Here is a 17,580-nt window from a genome sequence, read left to right as displayed (position 1 = left end):
TTACTATTTGTATAAATTATAGAAGTTGAAAACTGGTATTTTTAAAGCCATATACGACTAATGCAGAAAAGAAAACTTGTAGACTTATAACTAACTTTATACAAATTCTCTTGGAGCAGAGGAAGCTGAAGTAGTGGCATGATGAAGGTATACAAAATTATCAGGAGTGTAGTTAGGATAGATAACAGGTAACTTTTCCACAAAACAGAGGTGCCTAAAATTAGACAGCATAGGTTTACAGAATGGTTAAGAGATTACGACAAGATGTGAGGAAGAATTTTTTTTTCCAACTGGAGGGCAGTTGGATCTGGAAGACATCACCTGAGTGTCTATTACTGTCATATCTTAGTTCTAATGAAGAATCTCAGGCCTATGACATTAACTGTTTCTCTTTTCACAGATGCTGCTATACCTGCTGAGATTTTCAAGCATTTTCTGTTTATATTTCTATTTCTGTGCTTTTTGACACAGTGACTCTATGACTCTAAAACACGCAAGCATTGACTAATAATGGTAAATTTATAATCAGTGAAATTAATCTCTTCCCAATGAAAAATTGAATCAACCTTTATAATTCTTCTAATTGCTGCTGCCTTTACACCATTGAGAGCTTAAACTCAGCAGGAAGTTATATTAACATATTCCATATCCTCTGGAACTGCTAATCATGGTCGGAAAAACATGGAAAATAACTACAGGGATGCAAACCACTCACATAACCTGACTATGTTAAGTGCTTTTACGTGATTTTTTTTAAGTTTCTTATCAGAAGAACAATCCTCTGTCCACACAATAAAACTGGAAGCCAAACAACTTGCAAAAACAAACTTTGACTTTGGAATAGCTTGTCACTGTCAGCAAGGAGAAAAAAGGCATTATTTTATTACTCTATTCAGTGCTATCTTACTTTGTTTGCATGCAACACAGTAATACCTGACACCAGATGTGGGATCTGATATGGATGATTGTATTTCCCTTGACCAGTCATCAAACTGTTCTTGTTCATAGGTCCTTAACTGGTCCAAAAGTTCATTACAATTTCGCCAAAATGATTGAAATCCTGACAAGTCATGCAGCAAAGTTTCAGCAACCTTTACAGTATCTGCAGCCTAAAATAAAAGAACATGTTTAATGTTTGCAATATAGTTTGCCTTACCTCTTTCCCCACTTAAAGTAATCTAATCTAACATTTTGTAAAGCAAAATGTAAACACTCTATGACTAAATGCTTACCTTTAGTTCTAGCTGTCTAACCCAAACAATATTATTGACAACCTCAGGGAGATTTTTGCCTGAAAGAGGGCCTGAAGGTTCTCCAGGAATACCACATCGCCGACTCTCAAAATCAGTGTGGATGCCTAATGCAAAATGTAACATCAATGAAGACACCAATTTCCTATTCAATTACTATTTAATGTGTTTGTATTTCAGAAATGTTTGTGCTTCCCTTACCTTTAATGTACTCTGTAAGTTTTGCCAACAACATTTCACGCTCTGAAAGTAGCTCCTCGCTGATACTTGGCCTTTTGACTAATTCTTGGTATTTCTGAAATGCCTGCAGAAGCTTGATGGAAAATAAGCTACATGATACATCAGTCCACTGTTAAAAATGCTCACTGCAGAAAGCCTCTTATGTGCAAGAGAAAGAAGAAAGAAGGCAGAATGATAGGTTAGTTAAAAGTGCATGATTGTGAGATTTGATTGACAAGGAAGGTGCTGGGAGTTCACAAGATTGTTTCAAGAATATTTATTGCTTAATGAGAGTAGCTTATAAATCTCTAAATTTTGGAAAAGAAACAGGATAAAATCATCTTTTAGATTAGAAATTTGAGTGTGAAATGAAACTTATTTTGTGAAAAAATGTCAATAGTTCCACTTGTATTTCCCCGGAATGGTGTTGACAAGTTTGCATGCATGAGTGGAAGAGCCAAACATGTTAAAACTTGCCAGATGTGTGGCAAATTTCCACCTCTTAAAGTGAAAAACACTCTTGAAGAATAAAATTAATCAATTAGTCTTGGTATGGTAACTATAAATCCACGAAGGTAAGAGGCAAAAGAAGTCAGATGCTAACTGAAACAGAAGAATATAGTTGATACAGAAAGGGCAGAATAAGAGAAACTTCTTTACATTGAAAGTTGTGAAAAAGGGATAAGAGGTTAAGTTAGACTCTCTTGCTAACATTAGGCTAGATAGGTAAATAAAAGTAAGAGATTAAAGAAAAACAATCAGGACTAGTGGTCCTTTGATGTTGCAAATTATTAGAAAACAAATTGTTTTTTAACCACTTTCTGTTTCACATTAATTTGAATTAATTAGTAAATGTTTCACTATTTTACCTGTTGGGGATTGTCTTTAACTTCCACAATATAGACTTTCAATTTGTTTGCAACCTTCTGTTCTGATGGAGCAAGTAAGCGTTCAAACTGTGTTACAGCAGCTTTCCAAAGTGGCTGCAAAATTGAATAACTATAAATTATATGGATAATGAAAATAATACTTAGCATGTATAAATTAAGAGATGAATTATAACAAACCTCAGTGTAAGGATTATACTGAACTGGATTCAGTCCAACAAAAGGCTCAAATACTTGGGCATTGTGAAGCAATTGCTGCTCTCCAGCTGGTAACAGCCGCATAATCTTCTCATGGACATTTCGATTAGTTTGTATCTACATAAAAAAACAAAATAACATGTTTATAGTAAAATTAGTTTTCTTTTGGTTTTCCAATTAGATTTTTATAAGCTTTGTTTGAGTATAGTATTAGTTTGAATCTAGTCCAGAATACTTAAAACTACAAGTTATAATAGCAACCACACCCCATTTGTTGCAAGTTTCCTCAATGTGGCAAAATAATTCCAGTGGGTATTTTGCCATCCTGAACTTTTATTCCTCTATGCTTTCACTTCATTCATTTTAACACTGAATGATAAAATATTCTTTACCTCAATTACAACTTCTTAGAGGGTAAAAATTTCAGCTACTAAATCTAAAAATAAGAACTGTACTACAATAATAAACAACAGGAGTTCAGCCAAAATAAAATGGTTGATGAAGGAAAAGTAGGTAAAAGGTCAATGAAATATGTAAATAAATTAGACCCATTGACTGGGTAAATTGCATTTATTTTTCTTAATTCATTGAACATTTAGGATAAATTTACATAAGACTATAACAAGAAACAATTAAACGGTGGCATTCAATATTGAATCCTTATTGCAAACTTTCCTTAACACATTTACTGTGCTCAGACAGTGATGAGGAATGCAGGAGTGAGATAGATCATCTGGTTAAGGGGGGTTGCAACAACAACTTTGCACTCATTGTCAGTAAGGTCAAGCTTGGACTTCAGGAAGGGGAAAAATCGCGAGACCACACAGCAATTTTTGTTGATGGGTCAGCAGTGGAAAGGTAAGCAGCTTCAAGTTCCTGGGTGTCAACATCTCTGAAGACCTATCCTGGGCCCAAATATTGATGCAATTACAAAGAAAGGATGTTAGTGGTTTATACTTCACTAGGAGCTTGAGGAGATTTGGTATGTCACCAAAGACTCTGACAAATTTCTTCATATGTACATGGAGAGCATTCTGACTGGTTGCCTTGCCATCGGTGTTGAGGCACCAATGCACAGATCAGAAAAAGCTGCAGAATGTTGAATACTCAGCCAACTCCACCATGGGCACTAGCTACCACAACATCAAGGACATATTCAAAAGGTGATGATTCAAGATGACAGCATCCATCATGAATGACTTTTACTTTTCACAACATGCCCTCTTCTCATTACCATTATCAATGAGGTACGGGAGCCTGACGAGAACACTCAAAGTTATAGGATCATCTTCTCCTCCTCGGCCATCAGATGTTTAAATAAACTATGAACACTACTTCACAATTTTGCTCTCTTTTTGCACTATTTATTTTTTATATATTCTTCTTGTAATATATAGTAATTTTTATGCATTGCACTGTACTGCTGCCACAAAACAACAATCTACATAACATAAGTCAGTGATAATAAACCTGATTCTGATACTAAAAGCAACCCCAGGATGACATTTTGCTCTTGGACTAGCAAACCCAACTGGTGGATGCTTCTTTTACAATAAAGTAATCAACATATGTCTCTCCATTTTCTAAACAAGCTACCCCTTTTTTAAAGCCATTCCAAACCAAAATGACCATTATGAAAATATAAACTGAAATCTCTACTAAGGAACAGACCTTTTCAACTTCTCCTCCAAAGAAGTAAATTGATTTAGAAACTGTAGTGCATTACCATAAATGCCGCTGGGTCTAAGATCTAAAGGATCAAGTTTATAATCATTTACATAGGTCACAAAATTTATTTTGAGGAGGCAGTACAGTGTAATACATAAAATATACCATAAATTACAATATGAAATATAAATACATATATATATAATATTGTAATTTATAAGTCATGCAAAAGAGAGCAAAAATGGTGAGGTAGTGTTCATGGGTTTATTATTTGTTCAAAGATATGACAGCAGAGGGGAATGAGCTGTTCCTAAAATATTGGATGTATGTCTTCTGACTCCTGTATCCCCTCTGATGGTAGTAATGAGAAGAGGTCATGTCCTGGGTGATGGGAGCCCTTAACGATGGGTGCCACCTTTTTTTTTAGGTATCACCTTTTGAAGATACCCTTGATGGTGAGGAGGCTAATACCCATGATGGAGCAATCCTTGATACCAGACAGTGGTGATACCACCAGTTAGAATGCTTTCCACAGTATATCTGGAGAAATTTGCTAGTCTTTGCTGACATACCAAATCTTCTCCAATTCCTAATGAAATATAGACAATAGTGTGCTTTCTTCAAAATAGCATCAATATGTTGGGCCCAGGATAGATCTTCTGAGAATTTGAAATTTCTCACTGTTTCTACTGCCAACCCCTCAATGAGGACTGGTGTGTGTTCCCTCGACTTCCCTTTTCTGCAGTCCACAATCAATTCCCTGGTCTTACTAACATTGAGTGCAAGGTTGTTGTTGGACTGGAGAGCAAAAATACCAGTTGCTGGAAACCATTCGGGGTTAGGACTGAATTGTTCAGTAAGCTATTGGTGCTAAGGTCAAGAGGGCTCAGTGGAGGACAGATTTGTGCTCACAGGGTCAGAGCTCAAAGGTGCGGTGGAGATCAGAACCTTGGGTGACCAGTGAGTTGCAGGGGTGTAAACACTGGGCAGGGGAAATTAGAGGGAGCCATTGCAGGGCATGATCAGTTCTGTGGATTGAGGACCCAAAGAGTACAATATAAAGCAGAGAGTATGCGATTTAATTCAGTGAATACCAGTCCAATTCTGCATTCACCAACCTAGTTGCACCAGAAATAACCAACAGTGATTCTCACATCTACATGATCCAAGTTTTCTGCAATAGTCCAAACAGAATATGATTGACTTTTCATGTTATAGGTTAGCGGATGGTGTGCTATCCAAATGGACTTTGTGTGAAAATAACTTTTTCCACAACTTCACATGATTTCAGTAAAGCCTAATGGAGTTCAGTAAAGCCTTTGATAATCCAAATTGTAGGCTCTGGAGAGTGAGATTATTTGTAATCCGGAGAGAACTGGCTAAATGGATATATGATTGCCTTGATGAAATGAAGCAAAGGGTGAAGGTGGAAACTGTTTCACAAGTTGTGTGCCTCAGTGGTTGGTTCTGGTTACACGACTGCATGTCATCTGTTTAACAATATGGATAAAAATGTGCAAGGCATGTTGGTTCGTAAGTTTGCAGGTAACTCTAAAATAGGTGGTATAGTGGACTGTGAAGATTATCAAAAATTACGGGAGATGGAAAAGAGTTGGACCTGTCGGAACTTTCTGTGGAGATTGAAGACAGTTGCTTGTGGAGTTCAAGCACTAAATTTAAAATACGAGCAAGGCCTGTTGGGACTTTCTGCAGAGATTGAAATTCTTTGGGTTAGTAGGCACTTGACAAGGGCCTATAATAAAAAGTTAGATATAAGTGAAGTGACCATTGTTGGAGTGGGATAGAGTTAAGAGCCGGGAACTGAGGCATTGGCTCAAAAGGCTTCGGCTAGGAGAGGCAGAGGCTAGGTTGAGGTTTCTGTCAAGTTTCTCTTTCTTTGGCTATTAGTGCCTAGCTAGAATAGCGAGAATGGATCCCAGGTCAGTGGTATGCTCTTCATGTCCAATGTGGGAGATCTGGTAGACCTCCAGTCTCCTTGATAACTAGATCTGCGTGAAATGTATCCAGCTGCAGCACCTTACAGACCATGCTAAAGAACTGGAGCTGGAGATGGATGAACTTCAGCTCATTCAGGAAAACGAGGAGGTGACAGATAAGAGCTACAGAGAGATAATCATATCTCAGTTGCAGAACGCAGGTAGTGGGTGACTATCAGGAGAGGGAAAGAGAATAGGCAGAAAGTGCAGAATACACCTGTCGCCGTTCCCCTCAATAGCAAGTATACTGCTTTGGATACTGTTGGGGGAGGGATGAACCTACCAGGGAAAAGCCACAGTGACCAGTTCTCTGCCACTGAGTCTGGAAGGAAAGGAGATGAAGAGGAGAGTGGTAGTGATAAGGAATTCAGCAGTTAGGAGAATACACAAAAGATTTTGTGGAAGTGAAGGAGATTCCCAGATAGGTTGCCTCCCAGGTGCCAGGGTCAAGAATGACTCATATTGGGTCCACTGTGTTCTGAAAGGGGAGGGGGAGGGAGCAGCCAGAAGTCATGGTACATATTGGCACCAATGACATAAGCAGGAAAAGGGATAATGAACTGAAGAGAGAATATAGGAAGCAAGGAAGCAAGCTGAAAAGCAGGACCTCAAGGGTGGTAATCCCTGGATTGCTGCCTGTGTCACATACCAGTGAGGGTAAAAATAGGATGTTTTGGCAAATGAATGTGTGGCTGAAGAATTGATGTAGGGAGCAGGATTTAAGATTTGTGGATCTGGTGAAGGTTTAACCTGTACAAAAAGGACTAGTTACACCTGAACTCAAGCAGGACTAATATCCTGGTGGGCAGGCTTGCTTGAGCCATTGATGTGGGTTTAAACTAGTTTGGAAGGGGAATGGAAACTAGAGTGATAGGTCAGAGGGTGAAGGTGCATGCACCATGTAGAGACCAACTTAACCCCCAAAGGACTTCAACAGAACTGACAGCCGTTACTTACTCATAGAACAACCAAATATGACTTGCCTTGTTCCCTGAAAACCCATGCTATTTATAGGATAAACACTCACATACTTTATCCTCACTAAGATTTGTTATCTTCTGCAGTGTAATACCCCAATCTGATAACCCCCCCACCAGGAGTATCAAGCAGTAATCCTGAACAAATCTCCTGTAGATACTCTCTCTTCAGGTTGTCTATGCATTCCTCATACCCTCGTATAGAACAGCATCAAAAGATTAAACAGGAATATTCCTTTGTGGCTAGAACACTGCTGCCTAAATTATTCTATGTCCCTTTAAAAGCTGGCTGCAGACATCACTCCTAGTACACAAAACGCAGGCAGCATGTGAACTCCTATTGTAGCAACAGAACATGCTGTGCTGAAAATTCATTGCCTTACATAATTGGACAGTAGTTTTCTGCAAACCCTGCAATGAACATTTTGATCTTTTATGAGATTTTCACAAAAAATGCAAGAATAATGCAAAGTATTTTTTAACAGATTTAAAACATGGTAAACCAAGTTCTACGTCTACATTTGCAGTGTTACATCGTGATTGCTAATTTAAACATTACGTATAGTGGTTCACTCTAATCATAATAATGTGCAAGAGTAATAGCAAAGTAATACCATTTTCAAAAACAACAAAGAGAGATTTATTACTATACCTCTTCAAGTCTTTTGGCAAGTTTACCCAACAATTCTGGATAATATTTCTCACTTTTCCATAGATGAGGCGTATATCGTCGCCAAAACTGTCCAGTCAGGTGATCACATGCTGACACCCACTGCTCACAGATGATAATGCCAGAGTTGAGGTTTTCTTTCACAATGTGGAAAGCATCGCTCCATAAGTTTAACTGCATTAGAGTTTTTTGTACAAATCTACCCAAAGCATTTCCTAAAGAAAAGAAAATAATGTAATATTATTATCCCATACTCACAACAACTGCCACCAACAGGTGCAGAGGATGCATGGAAACATCACTGCCTGCATATTCTCTGCCAAGCCACATGCCAATGAACCTCGAGCAAGGGGAAAAGATTGATAGGTGATAAAAGGTAAAGCAGAAGGTGGACGGGTGGGGTAGAGGGATGAATTAAGAATTAGGAGAGGATAGGTGGAAGAGGTAAGGGGCTGAAGAAGAAAGAATCTAATAGAAGAGGACAGTGGACCATGGAAGAAAGGAAAGGAAGGAAGGGGGGGGGATGAGCAGGTGATGAGAAGAGAAGCGGGGAGAGGATAACCAGAAAGGGGAGGGAAATTACCAGAAGTTAGAGAAATCAATGTTCATTCTATTAGGTTGGAAGCTACAAAGATGAATATGAGATTTTGCTCTTACAACCCGAGCTTAAACTCATCTTGGCAGTAGAGGAGGCATGGACAGACATATAAAAATGAGAACAGGAAGTCAAATCGAAGTGGATAGCCATTGGGAGATCCCGCCTTCTGCGGCAGACAGAGCAAAGAAGATCAACAAAGAGGTTCAACAGTCTGCATCGGGTCTCACCCATGTAGAGGAAGTTGTGTTGGGAGCACTGTATACAAAAGATAACTCTGACAGTCTCACCTGGAAGGAGTGTTTGGGGCCCTCAAAATTGGTGGGGGAGGAGGTGTAGCATTTGCTACACTTGCAGGGAAATGTACCAAGAGGAAGATCAGTGGGGAGGTGCGAGTGAATAAGGAAGCCATGTAGAAAGTGGAGCAGGAAGAGGCAAAGATGTGTTTAGTGGTTGGATCCCGTTGGAAATGCTGGAAGTTATGGAGAATGATGCGCTGGATACAGAGGTTCATGGGGTGGTAGATGAAGACAAGCGGAACCCTAACCCTTTTAAGGAGGGCAAATTTGTGGGAAATGGAGGAGAGACTGGGGTTCCTATAGCTAAAGAGATCTGGGTTCATTTCTGACCTCTGATGCTCTTTGTGGCTAAAATGTATATCCACCAAGTGCTCTGGATTCCTCCCACATCGCAAAGACATATGGGTTGATAAGTTAATTGGTCACTGTATATTTCCCCTTGGGCGCAAGTGACAAAATCATGGGCTGAGTTGATGTACAGGATTAGTGTAAATGTCTGCTTGATAGTCAGCACAGATTCAGTGGGTCAAATAACATGTTTCCATGCAGTATGACTCCATGCCTCTCTGCTTCAAAATGTTAGAAATCGGAAATAAAAACATAAAGTGCTGGAAATATTCAGCAGGTCAGGCAGCATTAATGAAGAGAGAAATGTTAATGTTTCAGTTCAATGACCTTCCATTTGAAACTGAAAAGAGTTTAAGGTTTTCAGAGCAGAGAAAGTATAGGTGAAATGCTGCAGAGAGAGAATAACAGAATGTCAGTGAAAGGATGAAAAGCAGGAATGGCAAAAGTAATGGTGGTGTCATCTTAAAGAGATTAGTAAAACTCAAGAATAATGAAAAGCATACCTGGATGAAGTGTCAATAGGAACAGATAAAGGAACTGGAAAACGGAGGAACTTTCCAGGCCACTCTTAAACATGTTTTCTGAAGTATTACATCTTATGTGTTTTCTAAGCTAAGCATCAAGCAGCATAAAATGTAACTTCTGTAGAAACTGAAAGTTTATATTCAGCAGACAGTTTGTGCAGCAACTAGATCTCAGGAACACACAACAATGGCTAGAAATCTTCATTTCAATAAATGACATCAAGTGTCAGAATAACATGGTTATGTAAGAATGCTCATCATTTAAAATTCTGTTCAGGACTCAAATCACATATTTTTAAATCTTACTTCATCATTAAACACCTCCTTCTAAAATTAGAAATTACTTTTAAAACAAAATTACAACATTACAGATATTTTCAATCATATTTTAGTATGTAATAAGCTTTTGAAATATAAAAGCACATAACTATTCCACACTATAGCAATATTTCATCAAGCTACATTAATATTAAGATGGAAGGAGATATTAGGAACAAGCAATTTCTTACTGTTTATCTAAATATAAATGGGAAATTTTATCAAAACTTCTAACTTGTAGATACAGTATGAATAGGATTTCTTATTACAAATAAAAATTAACATCCAAACATAGATACAGTTCTATAAACTGTGTGTTTTAGCAAACTGCTGCTCTTTCTACACGGTACCTATGACATCTAGAAGATGGTGCATGCGTGACTCCGGATAAAAATCATGCTCAGTTTGCCTCCATATATCATCTACAGTATCACGAGTAGTCTCAACCAAATCCACTACATCAGCCAAAGAAAGTGCATCCAAATTGTTGTACTGTTAAGAAAACAAAATAAAGACATTAAAAGAATTTTAAAGTAGTTTGAGATTTTAAGGGTCAATAGCATTACTAAATCAGTGTCTAAAGAAGAGAGCTGCTTATGGGAAGAAATTTGTTGATCAGAAAGCAGCTCATAGAATTTAGCACAATTTGGAAAATTCAACTGGAAATAGACCAGGGTTGGAAGGTAGAGGGTGACAGTTAAGGTTTTTTTTGAATGGGAGCCGGTGACCAGTGGTATGCAACAGGAATCAGTACTGAGATCCTTGCTATTTCTATATATTAATGATCTGAATGCAAATGTAAGAGACATGATTCATAAATTTGCAATTGACACAAAAATGAGTGCATTGGTGCTGCTTCATGCACTCACACTGAGCTTGTCAATTTATTCAACTTTGCCTCCAACTTCCACGCTGCCCTTAAATTCATTTGGTCCATTTCTGGCACCTCTTACCCCTTTCTTCACCTCTCTGTTTCCACCTCTGGTGACAAACTATCTACCGATATCTTTAATAAACTTACTGATTCCCACAACTATCTTGACTATACCGCTTCCTACCCTGTATCCTATAAAAATGCCTTTCCCTTTTCTCAGGTCTTTCGTCTCCACCTCATCTGTTCCCAGGTTGAAGTTTTCCTTTCCAGAACATCAAGAGATGTCATCCTTCTTCAAAGAACAGGGAACCACTGACACTGCCTTCACTCACATCTCCTTCATTTCCAGAGTATCTGCCCACACCCCATCCACCTTCCACCTTAACTGGGATAGAGTTCCACTTATCTTCAACAGCAACCCATGAGCCTCTGCATCCAGTGGTTCATTCTCCACAACTTCCATGATTTTCAACAGGATCCTACCACTAACCACATCTTTACCTCCCCATCACGTTCCGCTTTCTGCAAAGGTTGCTCTCTCCATTATTCCCTTGTCCACTTGTCTCTCCCCACTAATCTTCCTCCTGGCACTTAGCCCTGCAAGCGAAAGAAGTGCTAAACCTGCTTATTCACTTCCTCCCTCATCTCCAATCAGGGCTCCAAATGTCCTCCAGGTGAGGTAACCTTCACCTGCGAATCTGTTGGGGTTGTCTGCTGTAGCCAGTGCTCTCGATGCAACTTCCTCTACATTGGTGGGACCTGATGTAGATTTGAAGACTGCTTCGTCAAGCATCTTTGCTCTATCTGCAGAAAGCAGAACTTCCCAGTGGCCAACCAATGTAATTCTAATCCCCATTCCCATTCCAACATATTGGTCCATGGTCTCCTCTACTGCCATGATGAGACCAATCTCAGGCTGGAGGAGCACATCTCATATTCCGTCTTGGTAGTGTTACGACACACAACCAACTGCACCAGCTTCCGGGGTTTAGACACTATAACCCTCTGTAGTATGGATAGCTAGCGCAACACCTTTAAAGATTCAGGACCATTCTGTTAATTGGCAATCATGTTTTGGCACTGAGAATTGAGTACAGGTGTCCCCTGCTTTTTTGAGCGTTCGCTTTACGAAACCTCACTGTTACGAAAGACCTACATTAGTTACCTGTATTCACTAACAGAAGGTGTTTTCACTGTTACGAAAAAAGGCAGCGTGTGAAAAAGGCAGCGCGCGGAAAAAGCAGCGCGCGATAAAAGGCAGCGCGCAAAAAAAGGGCAGAGTGCACCCCAAGCAGCCAAGCTCCTCCCCCGGATTCAGAACTGCATTCTCGCCAGCATTGCTTAAACACGTGCCTGTGAGCAACCGTTAGAAAGATGAGTTCTAAGGTATCGGAAAAGCCTAAAAGAGCTCATCAGGATGTTACACTTAGCGTAAAACTAGACATAATTAAACGTTTCGATTGTGGTGAACGAAGCAAGGACAAAGTGAGTTTGGCTTGTGGAAATTGACGAAAATGATGCTGAAGATGTTTTAGCATCCCATGACCAAGAACTGATAGATGAAGAGCTGATGCAATTGGAAGAGGAAAGGATAACAATCGAAACCCAATGCAGTAGCAAACGGACCGAAAGTGAAGTCGTCCAGGAACTGAAAGTGAAGCAACTGCGTGAGATTTTCGCTGCAATGATTGCAGAAAAGTACGACTTTAATTTTGAAAGGGTACGTCGGTTTAGGGCGTATTTGCAGGATGGTTTGAGTGCTTACAAAGAACTGTATGATAGAAAAATGCGCAAGGCTAAGCAGTCAAGCATACTGTTGTTTTTCAAGCCTTCCACATCAGCCACAGCAGACAACAAACATCGACCTTCAACATCGAGGCAGGCAGACATAGAAAAAGATGACCTGCCTGCCCTGATGGAAACAGACGATGATGAGATGACACCCCAGTATCCTACCACCCCAACCCCCAGACTGCGGACCGATACATTGCCGCGGAGAAAGCAGCGGTAGTCGGGACGCACCCAGCACATCTTTAAGAAAAAAGCCAAAATAAACAAGCTAATTAATTAGGTGTCGCCCGGCACGTAAATGTTGGGTGGCACCTAATTAATTAGCTTGTTTATTTCGGCTTTTTTCTTAAAGATGTGCTGGGTGCATCCCGGCTACCGCTGCATTCTCCACTGATCGGTATCGGTCGGCTGCCCGGAGGTTGGGGACCACTGCACCACCCAAACCTCCGACGACTCAGCGTAACACACCATCACCAGTGTGCTCAGTGCTGTCTTCCCAATTCCGGTAAGTGATACTACACTGTACATACATTATTTCTACTTTATATTGGCTATGTATTTTTCTGCGTTATTTGGTATGATTTGGCAGCTTCATAGCTTAAAGGTTACTGGAGAGAGTGTTTCTGCTGAGAGCGCTTGCATGAGATTTTCGCTACGGAGAACAGTGCGGCAATAATTGTAGAGAAGTATTTCTACTTTATATAGGCTGTGTATTTATCATATCATTCCGGCTTTTACTATACGTTACTGTTATTTTAGGTTTTATGTGTTATTTGGCATGATTTGGTAGGTTATTTTTGGGTCTGCGAACCCTCACAAATTTTTCCCATATAAATAAATGGTAATTGCTTCTTCGCTTTATGACATTCCGGCTTACGAACCGTTTCATAGGAACGCTCTACCTTTGGATGGCGGGAGAAACCTGTAATTAAAGAGCACCTGAACAGAGCCTCATTGCTCAGTCGTAAGCCCTACTAGTGATATCATCTCGTATTTGTATTGTGTTCAGTTCTTGATCCAGTTTGATACCATGTGTCAATCCTAGCCTCGGATACTCCAGCATTTGGGTCCCAGCCACCCTCATCAAAGACTCTCATCACCGTATGATTGAGCCAGTATGGACTGTGACAGCTATCAGAGTCTTTCACCCGCCATGGCCAGCCACAGTGAAAATATTTCCAGACAGAGCCTAGAGACTCACAACCTCCAGGTGGCCATTGGTCAACTTTTGCAAAGCAGAGGCCAGAGTCACTCCAGAGAGCCAGCCTGTCCCACTATGTAGCCAGTACATCTTCCAACCCCAGAGTGATTCAACAGTGATCAGGACTCTTGCTGTGGCTTCCTCATTCAATGCTCATTAGTGTTCAAACTCCAGTTGTCCCAGTTTCCGATGCAGCGTGGAAAGTTGGCCTTCATAATCTCTCTTCAGATTGGAACAGCTCTGGCCTGGGCCACCTTGCATTGGGAGTGAAGGTTGGAGGTTTGCTCGGATTCAGAGGAATTCATAGCCAAAATGAGCAAGGTGTTCCATCACCCTGTCGGAGCCAGCCGAGGCTCTGATGAAGATTTAACAGGATGGACTGTCACCAGACGACTTTGCTATTGAGTTTCAACCCACGCTAGGGGGTTGAGATATCCTGGGGGATGAGAGCCCAGCATAACCCTTCTGTTAACTGGAAGGAAGGCACTGTCCATTCACTGCAAGAGGGTATACTTTCGGCTCGGTGTTCCGACCTCCGGACTCTCCTGAGACCTGTGCACAATGAGGGGGCTGAATTCTGTTCAGGGTAACCTGGAGCCTTCAGGAAACCCAGTCCTGCCTTCAAGGGCAGACAAGCCGGCTGCAGCCAACAGGCTCACGCGAGCCCAACCCTGGTCAGTCAGGGATACGCTAGGTCTAGTTTTGGAAGGGGTGCGGAGATTCATCAGAATGTTGTCTGAAATGCACTGTTTCAGCTATGAGGGAAAATGAGAGAGGCTGGATTTGTTTTCTTTGCAGCAGAGAAGGCTCATGGTAACCTGAATGAGGTATATCAAATTATGAAGAACATAAAATAGGCACATAATAAGAAACCTTTTCTTTTGGCATATGTGCCTACAACTAAAGGCTTATGGTAAGGGGTTAGACAGTAGGAGCGGATCTGAAAAGTAGAAAACATCTTAACTGACAGTTCAGCTTGTAAAATTTTGCATCAGTAAACAAACCTGTGTAATTGGTTTAAATAGTTCTTGAAAAAGCTGAGCCCTTTCCCTTTTGGCTGTTTCACCACTGCTTGCAGCAACTTCTGCCCAGAACTGAAATTCATCACTGGGTTCAAGAATTCCTTTCAAAACATAAATGTTTGCATGGTATTAATGGTCACATTTCACATGGGTTAAATAGACTAGAAACTGACACTAGGCTAGAGACTTTCAGACCATATAATTTTAACCACAAATAAATGTGAATTCATTTTTTGTGACTATGATTTTGTTTCATATTAATCCTAAATTTGAATTCACCATCACGTTGGGCATTGGAAAATTGGAAAACCAATTTGTGGTTCTTCCCTGCAGACATAAGACCAAAGGAGAGGGCATACAATAAAGCAAAAATTAGTGGAAAGTGATTAAAAGTCAACAGAAGGCAAATGAAAATGCAACTAAGAAAGAAAAGATGAATTGTGAAAATAAGTTAGCCAATAATATAAGAGGACGCCAAAAGATTTTTCAGACATATAAAGAGTAAAAGACAGACAAGAGTAGACATCAGACCACTGGAAAATGATGCTGGAGAGATAGTAATGGGGAACAAAAAAATACCCGATGAACTGAGTAAGTCTCTTACATCAATCTTTACTGTGTAAAACACACCTGCAGCATGCCAGAAATCGAGACTATCAAGGGGAAGAAGTGAGAAGAGTTGCTATGAATAAGGAGAAAGTGCTTGGGAAGTTGAAAGGTCTGAAAGTAGATGTCACCTTCATCCCAGGGTTCTGAAAGAGGTAGTTTATGAGATTGTGGAGCCATCAGTAGTGATTTTTCAGGTCTCACTCGATTGTGGAGGACTGAAAAATTGCAATTTCACTCCACTCTTTAAGGCGGAAGGGAGCCAAAAGACAGAAAATTAAAGGCCAGTGGTTGGTAAAATGGTGTTAAGAATGAGGTTTTGGGGTACTTGGAGGTACACGATAGAATAGTCGAAGTCAGCATGGGTTCCTAAAGTGCAAATGTTTCCTGACAAGTCTGTTGGAATTCTTTAAGGATGTAATAAGCAGGATTGACAAAGGCAAGTCAGTGGATGTTATTTGCTTGCATTTTCAGAAGGCCTTTGACAAGATGTCGCATATGAGGCTTCTAAACAAGGTAAGAGCCCACAGTATTACAGGAAAGATGGTAGCATGGCAGAAGATAGGTTGAAAGCAAAGAGTGGGAATAATTAATGATGTGGACGATGGAATCAACAAACACAAAATGCTGGAGTAACTCAGCAGGTTAGGGAGCATCTATGGAAATTTTTAAAACAGTCAACGTTTCAAGCCAAGACTCTTCTTCAGGACTGCAAGAAAGAGAAGTCAGAGCAAGGTGGTGGGGTAGGGGAGGAAGGTGGCAGGTGATAGGTGAAACCAGGAGAGGGGGAAGGGATGAAGAACTGGGAAAGTGATAAAGGGCTGAAGGAGGGTAATCTGATAGGAGAGTACACAAGACCATGAAAGACAGGGAAGGAGGAGGAGAAGCATGCAGGGAGGTCATGGGCAGGTAAGGAGAAAGGAGAAAGAAGGAAACAGGAATGGGGAATAGTGAAAGGGAGGGTGGCAATTACTGGAAGTTCGAGAATTCAATATTCCTGCCATCAGGTTGGAGGCTACCTCGGCCAAATATAAAATGTTGCTCCTGTATTCTGAGTGTGGCCTCATCGTGGCACTGGAGGAGGCCATGGACTGACATACCCATGAAGTGAAATTGAAATGGGTGGCACCCAAGAGATCCCACTTTTTCTGGCAGAGCATGGGCGCTCAATGAAGCAATCTCCCAATCTACATTGAGTCTCACTGACATACAGGAGCACAGCAGTGGGAGTAGATGACCCCAACAGACTTAAAGTATCACCTCACGTGGAAGGACTGTTTGGGGCCCTGAATGGTAGTGAGGGAGGAGGTGTAGGGCAAATGTGACACTTGTTCTGCTTGCAAGAATAAGTGCCAGGAGGGAGATCAGTGGGGAGGGATGAATGGACAAAGGAATCAATGGCTCTGTGCTCATGTTGTGGATGATATAAAGATAGTGGAGAGGCAGGTAATGTTGAGGAAGCAGAGAGTCTGCAGAATGTGCCAAGAAGTAGCATATGGAATACAGTATAAAGAAGTATATGGTCATGCACTTTGGTAGAACGAATAAAGGTGAACACTATTTTCTAAGTGCGTACGTATTCAGAAATCGAAAGTGCAAAGGGACTTTAGGCTCCTAGAGCAGGATCTCCTAAAACTTAAGTTGCAGGTCAAGTTGGTAGTAAGGAAGGCAAATATAACATTAGCATTCATTTCCTTCTTTTTCAATCTTTTTATTAGTTTCATAAAATATAAACATAATAGTACAAGGTTATTGGGAATACATTATTATACTTAACATGAGTAATTATAGAACCAAATAGTACATAATTGACAAAACTCCCAATCATATAGGATACCAATGAATAATACAGAACAAAAAAAATCTAGACAAAAATCATGAAGAAAGAAAAAAAAATAAAAATATATATATAACCCCCTCAAAAAAAACTAATCTAAACAGGATTAATCAACTAAACTAAAAAAAAGACCTGGGCTGTTTTAACATCGTAAAAAATGGGAAAAAGAAAACCTTAGTGTCGTCGACTCCATTCCTCTCAACCAACACTACAGAGAAGTAAAATAAGTTTGGAAATGGTCAAATTACATCATATGAAAATGCTGAATAAATGGCCTCCAAGTTTTTTCAAATTTAATG

General features: G+C 40.2%; 1 protein-coding gene across 5 annotated transcripts in view; it reads right to left on the bottom strand.

The window, feature by feature from the left end:
- The window catches only part of dync2h1 (dynein cytoplasmic 2 heavy chain 1), a 493,185-nt gene that overhangs the window by 440,228 nt on the left and 35,377 nt on the right, over positions 1–17,580 (bottom strand). For all 5 annotated transcript variants that reach the window (XM_063054085.1, XM_063054084.1, XM_063054086.1 and 2 more), the window contains exons 6-13: positions 14,821–14,939; positions 10,301–10,442; positions 7,849–8,081; positions 2,537–2,671; positions 2,339–2,452; positions 1,452–1,563; positions 1,233–1,357; positions 934–1,109 (exon numbers count right to left, since the gene is read on the bottom strand). In XM_063054085.1, the coding sequence (XP_062910155.1) occupies positions 934–1,109; positions 1,233–1,357; positions 1,452–1,563; positions 2,339–2,452; positions 2,537–2,671; positions 7,849–8,081; positions 10,301–10,442; positions 14,821–14,939 (1,156 nt within the window). The remainder of the gene's footprint in view (positions 1–933; positions 1,110–1,232; positions 1,358–1,451; positions 1,564–2,338; positions 2,453–2,536; positions 2,672–7,848; positions 8,082–10,300; positions 10,443–14,820; positions 14,940–17,580) is intronic.

This window comes from Mobula hypostoma, chromosome 7 (genome assembly GCF_963921235.1).
Source record: "Mobula hypostoma chromosome 7, sMobHyp1.1, whole genome shotgun sequence".
NCBI lineage: Eukaryota > Metazoa > Chordata > Chondrichthyes > Myliobatiformes > Myliobatidae > Mobula > Mobula hypostoma.
Note: the sequence above shows the minus strand (reverse complement) of the source record. Positions and strands in the feature narration are given on the sequence as shown.